The 19,835-nt window shown below is 47.8% G+C and overlaps 3 protein-coding genes across 3 annotated transcripts in view; 1 reads left to right on the top strand and 2 right to left on the bottom strand.

The window, feature by feature from the left end:
• Positions 1-923: 923 nt before the first annotated feature.
• On the bottom strand, positions 924-2,343 carry LOC128310728 (lipase 3-like). Its single transcript, XM_053047438.1, has one exon. It carries the CDS (start codon positions 2,154-2,156, stop codon positions 924-926), a length of 1,233 nt encoding a protein of 410 aa, XP_052903398.1. The 5' UTR covers positions 2,157-2,343.
• Positions 2,344-3,528: 1,185 nt separating this feature from the next.
• LOC128310727 (O-acyltransferase like protein-like) lies at positions 3,529-5,696 on the top strand. The gene is made up of 3 exons (XM_053047437.1): positions 3,529-3,810; positions 3,898-4,243; positions 4,301-5,696. Exons 1-3 carry the CDS (start codon positions 3,576-3,578, stop codon positions 5,694-5,696), a joined length of 1,977 nt encoding a protein of 658 aa, XP_052903397.1. The 5' UTR covers positions 3,529-3,575.
• Positions 5,697-6,393: 697 nt separating this feature from the next.
• The window catches only part of LOC128296829 (uncharacterized), a 35,064-nt gene continuing 21,622 nt past the window's right edge, over positions 6,394-19,835 (bottom strand). The window contains exons 2-8 of the mRNA XM_053032328.1: positions 13,088-13,194; positions 12,820-13,008; positions 12,569-12,756; positions 12,354-12,483; positions 10,704-12,249; positions 10,499-10,634; positions 6,394-9,337 (exon numbers count right to left, since the gene is read on the bottom strand). Coding sequence (XP_052888288.1) covers positions 6,835-9,337; positions 10,499-10,634; positions 10,704-12,249; positions 12,354-12,483; positions 12,569-12,756; positions 12,820-13,008; positions 13,088-13,194 — 4,799 coding nt within the window. The 3' untranslated portion in view covers positions 6,394-6,834. The remainder of the gene's footprint in view (positions 9,338-10,498; positions 10,635-10,703; positions 12,250-12,353; positions 12,484-12,568; positions 12,757-12,819; positions 13,009-13,087; positions 13,195-19,835) is intronic.

The following is a 19,835-nucleotide window of genomic DNA, read 5'->3' as shown; positions in this document are numbered from 1 at the left end:
TTTACCTGGTGAGTTTGTGCGTTTTATCGGAACTCAATAACCACCTTATCACATTGATGACCGTGTTTTGGAAGCTTATCAAACACAATCACCGATCCAGGTCCGAATCGGAAACGGCGCAATGTGCCACTGTCTGAGGCAAAACATTTTTTAAAAACAGTGCCGTTCTACTGGTTTGTAAGAAGCGACATCTTTTGAGAATATCATCAAAAACTTGTAGAATTGAAACGCGAAATCCATACAATTATTATCGGAAATGTCTGCATAGGAGGTATTCCAAATAATAGACACTGAAACATGTCAGAACAATACCTTACGTACTTACTTTTCAAGCGCTACAACCACTCTGCGGTCTTGACGTGCTGCAGGAGTCCTTTAAACCGCTCACGGTCGAGTGCCGTCGTCGGTCAAGAATAATCCCAGCCTTTTTGGCGGACTCCATCTCCATTTGGGAGCCTACCACGCTCTGTCCCTGTGGACAACCTAAAAGGACTTTACGGGCTTATTTCTTCCGGTATCACTCTCATGAAATTACCAGAACAGTACCTTCCAAAGCAAAAGAGGCATCGAATGGCTTATAAATCCATGATTCTATCCGACTGCTTAATTAAGCTAGTAGATGTCCATCAACACTGCGTAGTAAAGCGTAGACATTTAAAGAGCACTATCGGTTCTAAAACCAAGACGAGGAATCTGTACTATTTAGAATCTTAGGCTTAGACGAAAGAGAAAAGTGACACCAAGAATTCGGTCAATGAATGCCTCCCTTAAATCATATATTTATTGTTTCCATTACATGTTTGGACCGCATCACACTCACGTTCTTATGTACAAAGGCGTTTGTGTCCCACTGTAGATTATGCTACCCTTTTTAGTAAACCTTAATCTGGCCCCTTTGTTCCGGATTGGCCCGTTCCTGGTTATCAGTTGTATCGGTCCATAAAGCTAATCACTCGCTCGTACAGGAATGTATTGGCATCGATGCCCCAGACGAAATCGAGATGGTTCCAGCGCGGATCGGACACACGGAACAGACCGATCGAGTTGGACAAATGCGAGTGCAGTTCGCGCACGTCCGACACGGCCGCCAGCCAATCGTTGTCGCTAAAGTGCAGTGCCACCGGAGCCGTCACACGATGCAGCGGATAATCGGGCGGACGGATCGAACCGTACCGGATCAGGTTGAGCGTGAGGCCGAAATCGTACTGTCGGAAGTTTCCGGAGTTGTAACCCTGGGCGTAATGGACCAACTGGTTGACCGAGGCACCGGCAGGAGCGTTCTCCAGCAGCGCCGGTATCATGGTCCGATTAAGCTGGGGCGAATTGAAGCCACCGATCAGGAACAGCACATTCGCACACACCTCCTGGAACGGTGATTCGTCTTCACACAGGCGTTGTCCGCCCATTATCATCATATCATTGCTTGGCAGAAACTCGTTCACACCCAGCATGCTCATGATCCACTCGAGCTGGTTCACAAACGGTGCAAAGGCACGCACGAACGGTGAGCGCAGGTTGCTCATAAAAGCCACCGGTGCCAACGCGTGCATCGAGCGTATTTTCTTGTTGTAATCTGGTCGCGTTGATGCCATCACGAAGAACGAAGTGGTGCCCTGCGAGTGGCCGGCATAGTGTAGCGTCGTGTGGCCAGTGTGCGCCAGCGTATAATCGATCATGGCGGGCAGATCGAAATAACCGATCTCGTGCCAGCTAAAGTCCCAGAAGTCCGTATTGCGCGCATCCGGATCGTGGAAGATGTGCCGGCGAGAGTTGGTATTGCCACGGGCATTACCCAACCACACATCGTACCCGGCATCGACCAGCATGTAGGCGAGGGCTCTTCCCGGTCCGGAAATGACATAATCCGCCGATGAGCTTAGCAGGCCGTGCATCAGGAACGCTACGTTCTTGCCCCGCACAGCGGGATTCGCTGGACTGCCCGGAATGCGGAACATCGTTAGTATGTACCCGTCGGCCGTCGTTACTTCGTGCTGCTCGAGATAGTACCCATCCCGCAAAATGATGTCCGCGGTGAAGTTCATCGGTACGTTCGTGTCCTTGGTGTTGGGTCTCGGTGACCTTGGTATCGACACCGCGTTGGCTATACCAAATATGGCAATAGCCAACAGAAATAGTGTTTGAATATGATTACCCATTGCTTTCTGGAGTGTGTCCACCGTGCACCCCCGGTTGGTGATGTGGTGATGTGTGGCGCACAATGTTTTAACTTTCCTTCCTTCAGCTTCCTAGCGCTCCGGGTGTGCTTGCCCTCTTTTATAGAGTCCTGAGACTTCCACATCGACATCGACGTTATCAGTCACACATTTCCAAAATCATTCCTAATCGTAAGCAATCCCCCCCTCGGAGAGTGACCTCTCGAATCTTTGCAATCTTCGAAGGTGTTGGTAAACAACAGCCCCACGGAAAATGACCCCGTCATTGCAGTTGGGTGCTTTTATCAGAAATCTGCGGCGATTGGAAGCCAAAAGCATTAATTCGCGACACAAATCTCATTGATAAGTTGTTTCAATGGTAGCGCTTCCCCATAAAGGCACCCAAACCCTATTGATTGCTTCTTCAACACGGCCCCTTATCGCACACCCCTGCTTATCATATAAACAGAACACCTTCCAAAGAGGGCAGCGTACAGGCCTTACAGGCCCTGTTCGCCTGTTAGGGTTGTTTCATATTCAAACAACATTACGAGAATTGTGGAGCCCGCGAGGAATGGAAAAGCTTGGTGGCGCTATCGGTGGTACACCTGAGCATGATAACAAGTTGATAAGCGAAGTATGGTCGACCGGTGGTGTACCGGTGAGTAAAGTACTTGCAAGATAAGAAACTACCCCGTGCGAACAGTTTGCCATCAGTTTGCCTGCTCGCAGTACTGCCCTCCTGTTCAATAGATCATGTAGGATATATTGTACGGGCGATATTTATCGTACCTAGTGGAAGTGATTTTACGCCCAGCGGTACGAACATAGTTGTTACAGCGGCAACCCGCGGGTTTAAACATTATTTTTTCCTTCACGTTTACGATTCACATTGTGTTGTTATACAAAGATTACTCTTCAAAAAGTGCGCGTGACTTGCGTTATAAAATGTAACGTAAATCCGATGGCATGTGACAGTAAGGTGTACAAAAGGGCCGATAAAAAGCAACACTAATCTTACATGCATATGCCGTCAATTTTCGGGTTTGTCTAAGTTGCCAGAACACCCAACGGTCGACTGCTCGGTAGTAGAACCGAACTTCAATGACAATCGAACAAATCCGTCAGGTGATAGCGATCCATTCCGCTATGCGCAATATCTGAAGCATTGAATGGATGGAACTGATATGTTGGGTTGGGTTATGGGATTTTTTTACAGCCTTTTCTTAAACAAACCCCCCCATTCCCGGTTGATCGATCGATTGCTGAATATCTTATCCGATTGCGAATCAACTTATCAACACGCAGCCGGATGGGCTAATCGATTGTTCGTTTCGCATCGGTTATTAAGTTGGTCGCTGCTAGTGTGCTGCCGCAGTCGGTATTAGATCCTGATGCGTGCTGGTCGTCCTCGACGTCACCATGACGTACCTGGTTCGATCTGTTCGCGTTACGCTTCTCGTTTTTAGTGTCACCATCTTCACCGGTGTTAACGGTCAACTTCAAGAGTTAAATCAAATTCCGATTGGACTGTTGGAACATCTGAAGCAGGTACCGCAGCTATGGAACGCCACGACCGCCAATGAGCAGGCTTGTCTGAATCAGCTGGATGTTTTCGCACGCTCGTTCGATGCCGGGGAACTGTGGGCTCTGAGTAGTGAGTAGTTACGCCATACCGATTCGGGTTGATATTTAGTTCGAGTAAGGACTTCAAGGACTTCTTGTGCGTCTTCTACGATTGCAGTGTACGATTCCTGGGGAAAGAATCCGGCCGGCATACTCTTTGGGAATGTGTTTGCGTTCGGTAACTTTGACCAGTGTCGGCGTATTTCCCACCAGGGTGCGCTGACGAAGCTGGGTGGCCAACACTGCACGCTGTACGTGGATCTCAGTCGGACCGGTGTCCCGGTACCGGCTCCATTGCAGTATGGCGTTTGCCTGCCGGATACCTGCGATCCGCCGCTGGTTGCCCAGCTCACCAACGCGTTCTTCGCCGCCAATCAGATGTACGTCGGGAATGGGCCACTGCTGGAAAAGTTCTGCTATCGCGACGAGGAACGATCCTTTCCCGCGGTCACCATCGTAGCGATGTAAGTTTGCTGACGTTTCCGCCACGTGACGGGGTTAATCGCATCACATTCCTTCAGCGTGCTGTTTTCAGTGTACGGTGCAGTACTGCTCATGGCCACATTAGTGGAGCTGGTGTTCTTCCACCAGAAGCGGGAAGCTCCCAGCTACGTGAAACGTTTCTCCTTCTATACCAACCTCGGGCACGTGTTCCGCATTGTACCGCGCACGGAAGGTAAGGACGGTATGCTCGAGTGTGTCAACGGAGTGCGCGCACTATCGATGCTGTGGATCATTGTGAATCATGTGCACGATTCGGCGTACGGTATACCGACGTTCAACATACCCGTGCGGCAGGAGTACGCCGAAAGTTACTTCGGCGTGCTGTTTCACCGGCTAGGCGGTAAAGCGGTCGACATCTTCCTCATGCTCAGCGGAATGCTCGTGGCGATCAAGATGCTGCGCGAGCTGGAACGAACGAGCCGGCTAAACGTGTGGGAACTATGGCTGCACCGTATCATACGCATAACGCCCGCTTACGCGGCATTAATTATGTTCGGTATCGCTTTCGTCGATGTCGTCGGGGAAGGTGTGCTGTACAAGTTGGTCGCCGAGGAGCTGCTGGACGCGTGCCACACGAGCTGGTGGTCCGCGTTACTGTACGTGCAGAATTACGTCCATTACGAGAAGATGTGTTTCGCGCACACGTGGTACCTGTCGGTGGACATGCAGCTGTACATCGTGTCACCGCTGCTGATCTATCTCCTGTGGCGGTACGGCAAACGGTTCGTTCCGGCGATCGTGCTGCTGGCGCTGCTCTCGATCAGTTGCGTCTTCGCCACGTTCATGGTGAACGAGTACCGGCTGAACCGATCGGCACCGCGGGGCGATGGGCTGATGCCACGCAAAACCTACCATCCGACGCACGCCCGCATGTCGGTATGGTTGTTTGGGGTGCTGTTCGGGTACCTGCTGCATCGCACCCGGGACACGCGGGTAAAGCTCTCCACACCGGTGCTAGCACTCGGGTGGCTACTCACGATCGCGATCCTCGTCGTGACGGGATATTCGCTGAAGCAGCTGTACATCGGTGACTACACACGCATCGAACCGGTTGCGGATGCGTTCTACGAGTCGCTGCACCGTTCGTTCTGGGCGTTCGCTGTGATGTGGGTGATATTCGTGTGCATTAACGGGCAGGGCGGTCTTATCGATCGGTTTCTGGGCGCACCGGTGTGGCAACCGCTGTCCCGTTTGTCCTACTCGATGTATCTCTTGCACATTGCCATCCAGGCAATCACACTAACGCAGGCCCTTCGGTTCCCGGTCGAGTTTACCGTGGTGAACATTTTCTACACGTCGTTCGGGCTTATCAGTATTAGTGCCGCCATCGGTACAGTCTGGTGTGTTGCGTTCGAGTATCCGTTCTTCGGGCTAGAAAAGTACATATTCAAAAAGAAGCAAGCTTCGGACTAAAAGTGACACAACGGGTGATCCGATTCCACGTTTCCTGTTTGTTTTGAGTATAAAAATGACATCTTTGTTTTATTAAACCACATCTGCAACTTTTCTCTTCGATACAACGGGTTTCGTCACTGTTTCGCTACTAACGGGGGCCGAATTTGGAACTACATATTTTCGCACTATGCACGTGGGGAAGGGAGCGAGAACAAATTCAATATCTATTCGCAGGATGAAATGTATTTCAATCCAACCCACCAGTCCGAGGGTCAATGTGTACAAAGTCGAGTTTAGGCGCTTAAGCGTGAGGGAACTGGAACTTTCCCAACTGTGTCCCTGTTCCATTCATCGCGGGTCGGTTTGAACCGATACGATAATTCAGTTACTGGGAGTAAAATAAGAACATCTATAGAACAGGATCCGCCCCTATCCGCGCGTCTACGCATCGGATTGGGGTTATACGAATATGTACATACTTTTGGGAGACTTTTCCCACAGTCCACAATTATCTTCTCTCGAACGTAACCCCGCTCTTATGCTAGAGAGGGGTTTTGTTTTGATTTTATACGATTTTTGCCTAACGTTCCGTCTTCGCTTTGCTTAACAAATCGTAACCGCACCCCACTGTCTGAACGAAATTGCTCTACGAAATGGTTCTTTGGCTCCTTCGTAGCAGCTGACCTAGCTGAACACATCGATACATTTACATACATGAGAGCTAATCAGTGATTTTGTTTTGTTTTTTTTTTCATTTGTGTTCTGGCGACTAGCCATTCTGTTTTCCTATCATCGATCGAAGGATCGTGCTATGATAAAGGACTCAAATCTTGGAAACGCGATTCTAAATCACGCAACGCTTTTGCTTTGTTTTGCAAAACTAGAAATAAAGGATAAAACTAATTAATTGGTCCTATTAAAATCGTACCAGATGCAAAACGTATAAATAATCTTTATGTTACACTTCCCCTGTACGATCAACTAAACAATACGCTGGCATTTTCCTCTTTTGCGCCGGCTTCTTATCGTATGATACTAAATTAAAAGTAAATGTCCTTTAATTCCTTTTCCACGACATACATTTTTCGGCAGTTCTTCGTTGTTCCTTTTTCTTTTCTTCGCCTACATGTCCTCGAACAGTACTGCCCAATCCTCCCTATTTTCGTCCTTCAAATTTTTGCTGCAGCGAGGCGACATTAGACACTTTACCGGGACCGGGTCGTGCGGCAGCGGTCAAAAGTTTCCCATTGCCAACGATCGTGGCCGACGTTGGTTTGGCGGCCGTTTTCGGTTTTCCACCCACCGTACCGGTGGTCGCTTTCCCCGGTACGGTCCCATTCGGTAGGGAACCGTTTGCGATGCTACCCCGCGGTGAGGGTGTACGCGTGCGGACGGATGTGTTCGCTTGTGAAGGCAGTTTTTTGGTGGTAATGCTAGTCGTGGTGGTTGCGGGCGTAGCGTTTGATTTTTCCGATGCTATTTTTGCTTTTGCGGCGGCCACCACCGAACCGGACCGTGCATTGTTGGTCAGTACGCTGTGGTACGGTTTGTAGGACGACCCGGTAACGCCATTCGCCGTGCTGGAGGTGTTTGTTGGTGTTGCTTTCTTTACCGGTTCCTTACTGCCGGTAGGACCTTGAAATTTTATCTGATTCAACACATTGGCGGCACTACCTTTGGAAGGAACGGTCGTTGCAGGAGTTGTGGATTTGAAGCTGCTCACACCGGTTGTCGGTGTTTTCTCGGCAGTTGCCGCACCATTCGTGGACGGTGTTATCCGTGCGATTGGCGTGCTGTTGATTGCCGACGGTCGTAGATAGCCGCTGGACGTTGTGCTGAGACCCGAGTTGCGGTTCTGCATTGGGCTGTCCTCCTCCAGCTCATCATCATCGTCATCTTCCGTCGCATCGAAATCGTCATCATCGTCAAGCATCTCGGACGTATTTACGTACGTCGGTTCATCATCCTCCGGTGAGGCTAGTGCGGCGGTCGCTTTAACTGGAACCACCGTCGTTGTCGGTTGGCTCGCGGTAGATGAAGACTTTCTGCTTCCACTCTCACCACGGCGCAGCGTGGACGCAATGTACACCGAGTCCCCATTACGGCTCTCAATCTCGTTTACGATTTCACCCAGCAGACCCATACTCTCTGAACTGCCACCAGACGAAATGGCCGGTGGTGAAAGGATGCTCGGCGGTGACGGTGACTCATCGATGACGGAGTAGATATTGTCCGACCCGATTGAAGAATGTCCAGTACCGTTTCCACTGTCCCGACAATCGTCATACTCGTGTCGTTGATTTACGCCCTCGCGCGATCCAGGGGGCGTAACGATTCTGACCGATTTCGGTGGAGGTGGATTCTGATAGCCAGGTACGCCGGGAATTTTCATAGCCGTCGTTTGCGTCACGGCTGCCGGTACAGGTGGTCTTGGCGGTGGGATGGTGGGCCGCGTACCCACCATACTTTGCGGTCGCTTTAAAGCAGCTCCACCGGTTCCCTTCTTTCCTGATGAGCCGCTACCGATTGAACCATTTTCCGACCGATCGGATCGATCGTCCACGATGCGTACCTTGCGCGAAACGTTCCCCACGGTTGATTCTGGATCGCGCATGCTTTTAGCTCGCTGTACCGATGCTCCTACCGGTGCCGGCTGCTTGTCCTCGTTCTGTGTGTTAATGTCCGCCAAACGGGGCATACTCTTCGCCAGCTCAGGATTGTTCTGTTCGATCGGAATCGGAGCGGAGATGTCGATGTTGCGCAGCTTCTCCTTATCGATCACCTTCAGTTGCTTCGGCTCGGGCTTCGGAGGTTTCTCTTCCTTCTTCAAATACGACGTAATGCGATTCAGTTTGCTTTCCTTTGCCTTTTTGTCTTTGCTGACGGGATTGATCAGTACCTCGGCGGACAATGTGCTGGACGTTTCGGACGGTATTGTTGTGGCCGGGTTAGAAACTACCTCGCTGGTGACCGTCACCGGCGGAAGCATTGGTGCCGGTCGGATAGGAACGTTGGAGGATGTCTTTTGCGTCACGCCAGCCACCACCACCAACTCCCGCGAGGTAGACGATTCGAGGATCGGGCTGGAAATGATCGGCCGAGCAGTGGAGCCAGGATTTGCGGGCGGTAAGGCCGGTGCAGCGGACGTGTCGAGCTGATGCTCGTGGTTGGCCAGTTTGCACCCGTTTACGCGCGATTGTGAAAACGCTGAAACATTGTTACCTGTCGGTTTATTGTACGTCGCTACATTATCTAAATTATTGCTGCGGTCATTGCTACTGTCTCGTGCTAGCGTGCTTTTTAGCGGTACGGGTACGGGAGGTGCGGCACGGGCAGGGACAGCATTGATGGAAGTGTCTTCGCTACACTTAGCAACCGGTTGTACGAACGCCACTTTAGGGGACTTTTTGTGAATGCCCGGGACGCCGCCGACCGTAGACTGGGGAAGGGGTTGCAGGGTGAATCCTTTAAATTTACCGAACATATTGTTGTTGGCGACAAAGTCCGACTCGTTCGGTGCGACCGCATTGCCGACCGTTGATGACGGACGGAGCAGGGCCGCATTCATGTCCGAGTCTGGGGAGTTTGGTGACGATGGCAGTATTGTGTGCGTTGAGCTGGCCGAATGAGAACCGTCCGGTTTAACGTGTGTAGTTAGGCTGGAAAAGGCAAATGGGACAGAAATTATTACACTGCAGTCTGACTGTGGGATTTTAATGATGTAAGCAACATGCACCATGTCATAAAAGCTTATTAGTTCATTATTTTATGACTACTGCATTAAAGTTTGTTTAACACACTTTAAATTACAGGGGTTTCGATATCAAATTTGAATGTTCCGAACATTTCCGGATTCTTTTCAAGTTGAAGTGGAATATATAGTGATAGAAGTGAAAACTTTCCATCTTACTCGAGCTTTCGGTGTTTGTCGAAGCAGAAATTGATTCAACGTAACGCTTTCTTATCTGACAGATACATGCGTTCTGTCAGAAAGCTTTGCCGTTGTATGTTAGTGTTTCTTACGACATGGAACATCTCAACTTGAAGAGAATCAAGAATTTACTTAATTGATAATTTGATTTAAAAATAAACCCTCTCAAGTGAAAGATATTGGATGTTGTTATGGTCATGCATTAGGAAAGCCATTGTTATAATGTTATGTTCAAAATATTACCGTGTGGTATTAAAAAGCTTAGAAGAATATATATATGAGCATGAAATAAATGAAATGTTATGAAAAATGTGTCCAGAAGGAACTACAAAATACGTATACACATACCCATGCTACTAATATCTATATACCAACACCATCGTGAACGCCAAAGAAAGATAACGAAATCGAAGAAAGAACACACTACTGTAGTAACTACTTTCTACCAACCAATGTTGTAGGGCCAATCCATTTTACAAGCAAGCTTTTTCCTATCGGAAAGGTTCATGCGCATCCAACGGAAAGTAAAACAAACACCACAGAAAGAAACTAAAGATGCAGCTCGGTGCTAGCATTAAGCAGCGCTGGATTAGTGCTGGACACTAGGCGCATATCACCGATCAGCACGTGTCGTTGACCGGCGGAAGCTGCACGCGGTATTTCGGGCGCCTTTCGTAAGGTAGCAATGTTCGTGCTTGATACCAGCTGCACTTCGCCGATCAACGGTACGCGTCTATCACGGGACTGTGAATAGCGCTCTACTGAGGAATGGATAAAATGACCACCACCAGTAACGCTGCCACTACTACTGCTACTGGCACCGAACGACGAAAGGGCCGTGCGAGAATTAGAAAATGAAGCGACAAGAGCCGACTGTCGCGGTACGTACACATTCGGCGGTGGTTTGCGTTTGCCATTGAAGGTGTGCCCATTGCGTACATAGTACACGATGAAGGCGAAGCTGGTGCATACGGGCACCACGCCACAGAAGAAAATGTACATCAAACGACGGAATCCAGCTGTAGCTGCAAAGAAAGGCAGGAAAACAAATGTTAATACACGTTATACGAAACGTTGCACTCGGTCTTCATTACCATTTGGATCGGTTGCTGGCCCACTGTCGAGTGATCCTCCGTGCCCCGGAAGGTAACAAAGCGGTGGTGCAAAGCCTGAATCGCAGTGACAGTGGCCCTCGCTATTACACACACCCTTGCCGTTACAGTTTTCCGGGCATGCCGCACCACTTCCGGTCGCTCTCAGCTTCTCCACCGGCATGCACATCTGGTTGAGACACATCTTTCCCTCGCCACATTTCGCACCGTCTGGCGTTAGGCCCGGGTCAACCTTCTGCAACCCAAGATCAACAATGGCGGTTCGGCACGGTATTACGCTACCGTTGTACGTCATGAAGCTGTGCGATAGTATTGCGACCGATTCCATACCGAACTCGAGCCGCTCGTTCAAATGCCGACAGTGAAGCATTCCACAGTGTACGTCCGCCTCGTCACATTTGACGTATTCGTTTTTAACTCGATTATAACCACAGTTTCCATGTCTACTACCGTCCTCATTCTTAACGTAACATTGTTCCGACGATTTTCCGGTGGGGCCCCACAGCAATCGGCATTGGTCGTTCTGCGAACGACACGTACCACGGTAGCAGAACGCTTTGCCACCGTCACAAATTTCCGTGTCCCGCTTAAACACATCGCCCGGACAGTACTCGGACTCGCCGGAACAGTACTCGGGCAGATCGCACTCACCGTCCGCCTGCCGGCAAACCGTACCACCAACCATTGGTTTGCACGTCTGCAAGTCACAACATTCGCCCGTCGCACAGGATGCGTTCGAATGGAGCATGCAGGTACGCGGATCGCAACACGAATTGTCACAGTATTCCGGCAATCCACAGTCGCACTGTTCGCCCGCCTCCACAAACCCATTGCCACAGACGGGCGAATCGAACAGACTCTCCGGTTTGTTCATCAAGCAGTAGTTCATGCCGTGATGAAACGCCAAACTCAGCTGATCGATACTGCACCGGCTCCAGTGTTTCGGTGCGATGGAAGAACTGGACGCGGACATAATGCACCGTTCATCCGGACATTCGCAATCGGCCGTATCATGCTCCATGCCGAAGTTGTGACCCATCTCGTGCGCAACCGTCGTTGCCTGCACACCGATAACCTCGCTGTGGTACATCTCGACACCACCGGAAAACTCGTACGTACAGATCGGCCCTTTCAGCGCTTTGCCCACCACACCGCCGTCAAAGTGTTCCTTCGTAAACAGCTGCGCATTATCGTTCGGATGGTCCTTAATCAGCGTTTTCTTCCGGTAGTGTAGAAAGTTCTTCAGCGTCACCTCGCCATCCTTCGATAGCTCGATCTCGTCACCCTCGTTCCAGACGACCACACCGACCAACCCGACGAAGATGTTCAGCGGTTCGTACAGTGCGTTGATAATGTTCGTTATATCCTTGCAGTACTGTTGGACGGTTTTGAAATTTTCCCGCATTGTCTTAAACATCTTGTTGTCCACCACGATCACCAACTCGACGTAGCTCGAGTACTTGTTCGCATTGTACGGACCCCGGATTTTGGGGGAGGCAGAACCGGATGAAGTGGCACGTTTCTCGCGCTGTAAAAAGGGGAGAGGAATATAGTGAATCAATAAATTCTACAATCTCCATCAGCAGGTTGTGTTCAATAAATTGCAAGCTTATCCATTCAAGCGATACATACCTTCGGTGTTGTTGGTGCCATGTGTTGCTGGTATAGCTCCGGATCGTGGGTTGCGTTAATGTGTCCTCCCTCGTAGCCACACCTGTGACCTCCCCCTCCGTTCGGTCCAGCGGAGACTAAGTCTGCGTGCCTGATCGTAATGGTGACAGCAAGAAAGCAGTGTCAGCAAGTGCATTAGGTGATGCCAAACCATAGATAGCGCTTTGGCGACTTACCGATAGATAAAGTGTTCGCCAAGGTCGATCCTTGCCGTTTCGTTGTCTGCGTCGTGGCTTGGTACTGTCGCCAGTGGACTTTCGATATAATACGTATCGTCGGTATCGATAATCATTCCTCTAATGCCTGCCGTTTCACCGCACGTTGAAATCGCCACACTAGAGTCAGGTTTGCCGCGTATCTTCCCCTAACGATTCAACGGAAGTGAATGAGTAAATGAAGATCATCCGACGGTACCTCTGCTACATACCTGATAATGGCAAAGATCCACCTCTTCCGGTCGGTTGTATCGTACGACATGCTTGCCAGTTCTGTTCGGCTGCTGATAGCTGAGAAAGTGTCCGTCCGGTATAAGCCGTTTGTTTAGTTGTAAATCTAATATCACATCAGCTTCGTTTAATGTATAACTTAGTGTTAAATGCGTCGCGTGAAGCCCATTCTACGGAAACGAAACGAAACAATACATTACATCATGGAGTTCGTATAGAGCTGGTTCCACCCATTACACTGGTCCATACCTCTTCGCGTGTGTTTGTTAAGGATCTTTTATGCCGTCCATGTTGCAGCTGGGGCGTTATTCTACCGTAGTGTGAGAACTCTTTGGAAGGATGCAATCGTTGATCATCTGCAAGGGAAAATAACGATGGAAGAGTTTCATTAGAGGTGTGCTGCCATAAGGTGAGACTGGTGAGTACAATGTAATGTTCAAAGTTCTATGCTTTCTAAACATTTCCCCCTAATGCTGATACGGATCTTTCAGCCGTACAATCCCCCTTTGAGGTTAACATGCTACGAACGAAAACATCGGCTAGCATCAGTAACTCCTTACCATCACCGTGACCATTTTATTGAACAAAATATGACTCGACGGGCGAATGATGGCGCCATGATGCTGCTACACTAACTACATCATAAAGTCGGATTTATTAACTGAGAAAAATCCACATCCACGGTACGCGGTGTGTTTGTTTTCGTTCACTTCTTCCAACAGCTTCCCAGCAGCTGTGCTTGAAAAAGCTTTATCGTCTCCACTAACAAACTCAGCTCAAATGATCTCTACAACCTCGCCTCCCCTTTCTGCAGCACCTGAACAGCATCTTCCATCAGTTGCACAAGCAAGGCGCTCAAAACAAAAAAGGAGGAAAAGCTTTAACGAGTGCCCACACGTGCATGCAAAGGCAAACAAAAGTAAGTGGACTTTGCGTCCCTTTATTTTTCGTCAGCTGGAAAAGGTATATTAGCCCATTCGGTGCTTCGGGACTAGTTCTACTGTATGGCAAAAAAGAAGCCGGGCTGGCAAAAAAAAAACCATGCGTCCACGCAAAAGAAAGTGCCCAGTACGGTGGATTTGGGTCAGGTCTGGTCGAGATGCAACGCCGCGCAAGAACCACAACATGCCGGGAACGACCGGGGGAGATACTAATGACGGGCAGTTAAAGCTGTTAATATGGCCTGTGTGTTTGTGTTTGTATGCCAGTGGTGCAGTGAAGTACGTGGGCCAACGTTCGCTTGCCACTCACCGAGGTTCGTGAGAGGAGGAACCAAGCAATAACCCACCACAAGAAAACGGGCATGCCCAAAGAAATTAAGAAACCGTTTTTCTGATTAGATATGGCATGCTTCTTGCAGCGCCAGCTAAAAAAAAAACAGGGTGAACTTGCTGCAGCAGGAAAAGAAGTTACCAGTTACGGAATTGCGACGGACACCTAACGGATCCGCTGACTCGAGACCAATAGATATGGACGCCTACTACACGTGGGGGCTTCTTTCAGGCTGACTAACTCTAGCAACATTTATCCAAAAAATTTTTTTTATTTGGCAGCTTGTTGCAAACGTTTAAATAATTTAAGAAAAACTGAATTATTTGCCACATTTGCATTTGGAATTTTGGGCAAGGATTTACTTTGTTGATGTCGTCTGATATAAAACTTTATAAAACGAATTTCTTCATTGTAAAGTATGTATTTCAGCATTGTAAAGTATGGTATTGAAGTATTGTATTGTATTGAGTATTGAAGTATTGTAATTTCAGTTTAACGGATATTCTTCTACCGATGTTACAAGCGTTTTATAATGAAGTAATAATAATTGCGTTTAACTTACAAAAGTTTTTACAAAAGGAATACGTTTTCCAAATTTTACTTCTTAAAACAGCATGACGCCAACTCAAAAATCCTGCGAATCACATGTTTATTCCATCGAAAGTGGAGTCAGTTCCAGCAAATTAATTAAAGGGACGCGAATTTCAACAAACTAGGACGTAGTAACATAAGAAAAGATGAATATCTTATACAAAAAAAACACACTAATAAGATCAAATAAAGTTAGAGCTTGATTTGAGTTCGAATGAGAGTGTTGGAACCATTCGAATTTTACGATTTTATCTTGAAAAACACCTAACATTAGCGGACGTTCCTGTTGTCTATAATGTGTTAAAACATTACGATTCCCAATCACGTGTCGTACGACACAGTAATGTGAACAGTTAGCTCTGCTCAACAGTAAATCCCACTCACAGAGAAGACTCGAATTGTGCACCATTACCGATGTGCCAATTTAGCAACCAACGCCGAACTAAGTTGTCACTCGGGTGGAAATGAATCCGCACCATTGTACTGTTCTCTGTTACGGTTTTTTTTTTTCTATTATTCACAGATTGCTAATTCGTTGCGCTAATCATTCATGCCCTCGAGAGCTCCTCGAGGTGGGCAAGACACTGCTAGATAACATCAGTCGAGTGGGTGCCACAAATGACACCATCTGGAATGCATCCGAGCGGTGTGGGAGGTAAAAGGGTTTCGTTCTTATGCCTTTTCTTCGTATGTGCAAAAGAAGCAAAACTGCACCAGTTCACGGTCTTGGGGTAGATTATGCGCAGCCAGGGGTGTGTCTCTTGCCTACAAGTGACACTTAGCGCGACTGAGTGGACAAGTGCTTGGTAAAGAGTAATTAACACGCAGTGATTTGGGTGCGCGCGTTGCTACTGTAGGGTTGGTCTCTCGGTGTGTCAACACCGATGCCCTGCTGCCGGTGGTCAAATGATTAATTTGCCATTGGCGGGATACGATAAAGGCACAATCGGACTTTTGCTGTCTGTAATGATGGTTTCGCTAAATCGCATTTCCAACGATGGGTGGTCCGGCGAAGGTCAAGGGTGACTTATAACCTCGCGGTCCTTCGCGGCAGCTGTAACTGATTGTGTGTTCGATTATGATGCTTTCGTTGAGCCATAAAACAATGCTGATAGCTGTAGTTCAACCGTACCCATAAAGCTATCACGAATAAACGAGTGATTTAGCAGTAAACAAATGTCATAGTTGTATGTTTTTTATTTTTTGTAGTTTTGTTTGAAAAAAACAACCAGTTCCACTTTTTTGGGATTAGTTTCATGTTTCCCGTTTCATGTAACGACCTCCAGGGAACGAGGGAATTGGGAAACACCTTTACATTAGCGAAAAAAATGAAAAGTAATTTACATTGCACGTGCTGGACACAACAAAAAAAAGTCGATTAAGGGTGGATGAAATTAGCATTTGACCTACAAAAAGCCGAGTCGAAATCGGCGGCGAAAAGGAAATCGATTTGCGAGATGCAAAAACGATCGCCCGAACGCGATCCCCCTCATCACAACACCACCTTACCCTTACCCTTCTTAACGATGCCCTTCACTTGGGCGGCCGTTAACCTTCATTCTTGCACTTTTTGCCCCTTTGTTTTCAGGATGGTGCTTTCGCAGCATTCACCGCAGCGGGCGAAGTTGGTGCGGTTTCCTTCTGCTTTTGAGGGTCGTTTTCGATTGAAATCAATCTACAGCACAAAAAACGGCACATTTTTGCAGTACCGTGCAAAATTAGTTCCTTCCTCCCACCTTTCTTTATGTGCCGGCACAGCGTAATCGTATCGGCCGTTTGCCATTTTCGTCGTCCACCCTGACACGAAGAGCAAGATGAAACGGTCGAGCGTTTCCTTCCCGGCTTTTGGGGTACGATTTTCCGGTACGGCACACAATGTCTGCGCGAGATGTTGCGGCTTTGTTGTGTGTGTGGCCCCACGCTGTCGATTCTGCGAAATTAAAAGCCAATTATCGATCTTGCCGAACCGTGGCCATCGCTCCGTTTCGGGATGTTTAAGAGGCTTGAACTGAGCATAGGAAAATGGAACCAAAACAACAGACACACAAACGCGCGCGGACAGGAGGGCTCAAAGTACCTCGACCGGTAAAGATAGGCAAAGATATTGGGCCTTTGCGGGCAAATTCCGTACGGCGAAGGAGATAAACATACGGACACCGTAAGAGGAACCGTTTTTTTTCTTTGCCCGATTGTCGAACGGGCATTGGCAACGGCTCGGCGTTTCGTATGTCTCTCTCGTTGGTGTTGTGTATGAGTTAAGGTCCAAATTTAGCATTCCCAACCGGGAGTTCTTTCAAACCCGAATTAATGCCGGGGTGAAGTGGAACTCTGGTGCGTAATGTTTAACAGAAATTAGAAGCATTAGAAGTATCAAATTAATTTGTTTAATACTATTACTTTATCGCATGATGGTATATCTTAACGGACACACAGCAAACAAAACATACTATTGCTAATTTGATGAGCCAAGGTGAAATTAATGTAAATTACAATAGAACTCATCTTCACGATCTGATTCTACAGCAACCTATCCTAACCATCGGTGCCGTGAGTCAATAATGTTCTCGGAAGCCATCACATAAACTGCATCTATTTTACTCCATTGAGGCAACGAATGATGAACACATTCTCGGAACGGAACTTGTGACCGTACCACGCACCGTTTAGCTCATCAATTAGCTCCGAAACAGTTGTTGCAACTGGAAGTTCGAAACGGATGTCGAATGAAACATGGTTGGCAGATTGGAATATATAAATATTTCTTGTTTGAAGTAAGTATGATATGAATTTAATTAGAATATTATTATAATATTAAAAGGAATTAAATTGCAAGGGTTGTTGGGATTAATTCTAATTCAACTTTGGTAGAATACTTCCAAGGCACTGGACATTAAAAGCCTACGAAGAACACATTAAAACACAAAAACCCAACTCCGACTTGGTTTGGCACTGGGATTCGCACACCCACCGAGGCTTTGTTCAAACCCCATTAAGGCAGTGGCACGGGCAAGGCTCCAACAGGGCGCGCCGGAAAGTACACCATTACACTGCAAACGATGCGTCTCCCAAAGTGAAACCTTCCCTGATGTTCAACCTACGGCCAAATATGGAGCAAAAGCAGTGTTTTGTGGCTTCAAACAACACTAAACCGTACGTCGGACGAGATGGAAAAGGTGCGGTGCCTTGTTAGGATGGGCTTTTTGTCAATATACGACCAGTCGGCATTAGGCGTCTTTGTGGGACGCCCGGAAAAATGCGAAAGCCACCAAAAAGGGAACGGGGTTTTGATGGCCACATCAGGGTGTCTCTTCGCTTTATGGGGTGACACGAAGGATACGTCCATTTGGCGTCGCAAAAGCAGGAATACCACCAGCATTTCACATATTCCGTTCTTACACTGTGCGCTCTATAAAAGGGCTGGGGCACTATTCTGCAGGCTCTGAAGATGCTCTGTGCTGGTAAGCGTGCAGAGAGCGCTTGCTGATACTTAGAATGAGAACTGAAACTTCAAAGAGATGGTTTTAACAAACGGGACATGAGCAACCGAAAAAAAACGAGGGTAAATTCGGTCATTTTCGTTACGGAAAGCCCTTCACGTGAGCTGGGACGAGAGTTTATTACATCCCAAGGTTTTGCCCGTGTACGTGTGGCAGTAAACATTTGGCACGTTGTGCTTCTATTTCGGGAAATTTTGCTCCATCATCCAATGTTTGGTTTTGCATTTAAGTACACACACACATTCTACAACCTTTTGAGAACATGAGAGCTTTTGTCTTGAAAGGAAAAATGCACGTTTCGGTGTAGGTCCAGTACCAGTACCGAAGCACCAGCAGGAATTTGAGTGCAGTTTGTTTGTTCGTCTCGATCGATCGCTATTTTTTTTTCTTTTGCATCATCACGATCTTCGGTCAAACATCAGTAATCGGAGTAAACACGTTGTGCGAAAGAATATTCTACCTTCCGTTACCGTCTTCCCACCCATTCGATCTGAGCCGCATCTTAGATAATAACCGTATTTTATGGCGATAAATTCCAAACCACCGCTGCGGCCAACACACATCACAGTATGTAATGTTCATCAATCGGAATCCCGCGATGCGTGGGTAAGCTTTTCCACTGCAACTGTACCGGTCGTGTCTTCGAAGGTGCACAAAGGCTGGCACGATAATAACAGCGAGCCGGCCCCAACAAGTTGCCTTATTTGTCATGCGGTGCGCTGAAACGGTCCGTGCAACGGGTTTCCGAATGATGTATTTGCTAGAAATAATTACAAAAAAAAAAGACGCTTTTCCTGCATCGAGCGGAGTGAGTGGACGGTTAATGAAAGTGGCATTGCAAAAAGTCCCCTGAGAGGAAACATGATATACACCGCACGGCGTTTTACTGGAAACTCTCGTTTTGCTCAAAGCGGATGAGGAAGGTGTAATTTGAAGATCAACAACACCTGTGTCACTTGCTACCTGGAAAACTCTCGTGTGACATTGGAGAACGATGGTGGATAAGAGGTATTGCCGAACTTGAGTCATTCGCAAATTAACACAAATTTGAAGCAACCTTTAGAACTGGTTAAGGTCCAACGAGGGCTCTCGCATCTTTGCATTTGTGTCCCCGCTTAATGACGAACATTATTGGCAAGTGCCAAGCCAAAAAGCGGCAACTTGTCTTACTACAGGGGTTTTTTTCCCAATGTTTGACAGGTGTGATGAGAGTGGCGGGTGTGTATGAATAGAATTTCCCGGATGTTTGCAAAAGCAAAACATACTTTGCGGAAAGGGAAATTCTAAAATCCCATCGGCATACACCTACAGCCGGTGCAAGGGTGTATGTCAAGACGTAGGACGGCCACCCGACGACGTATGTCGAAAATATATCTCTCGTTCCAAAGTGCCGACGACATGTGTTTGTTTAGAGCAGAAGAGGCTTAAACCAAGGGACACATATGGCAGGCGTCGTTGCCGGTGTGACCTGAGAATATTATTTATGGAACATTTTGTGTGTTTATTTTATTTTTTTAGAGTGTAGGAAAGAAGATACTCGTTTGTTACTGTGTTTGAACGCGGGAGGTTGAAATAAAATACACAATTTGCACTTTATTTCCTGTTGAAATTTGAGGATTCTTCAAATGCAGGTTAAA

This window comes from Anopheles moucheti, chromosome 2 (assembly GCF_943734755.1).
Source record: "Anopheles moucheti chromosome 2, idAnoMoucSN_F20_07, whole genome shotgun sequence".
NCBI classification, from domain to species: Eukaryota; Metazoa; Arthropoda; class Insecta; order Diptera; family Culicidae; genus Anopheles; species Anopheles moucheti.
This window is presented reverse-complemented; position numbering and strand designations above follow the sequence as displayed.

Excerpts from the sequence above, each read along its gene's own strand:
- LOC128310728 (XM_053047438.1), bottom strand. The coding sequence starts at position 2,156 with ATGGGTAATCATATTCAAACACTATTTCTGTTGGCTATTGCCATATTT.
- LOC128310727 (XM_053047437.1), top strand. The coding sequence starts at position 3,576 with ATGACGTACCTGGTTCGATCTGTTCGCGTTACGCTTCTCGTTTTTAGT. Across the intron at positions 3,811-3,897 it reads GGAACTGTGGGCTCTGAGTA|TGTACGATTCCTGGGGAAAG; the intron begins GTGAGTAGTTAC and ends CTACGATTGCAG. Across the intron at positions 4,244-4,300 it reads GCGGTCACCATCGTAGCGAT|CGTGCTGTTTTCAGTGTACG; the intron begins GTAAGTTTGCTG and ends ACATTCCTTCAG.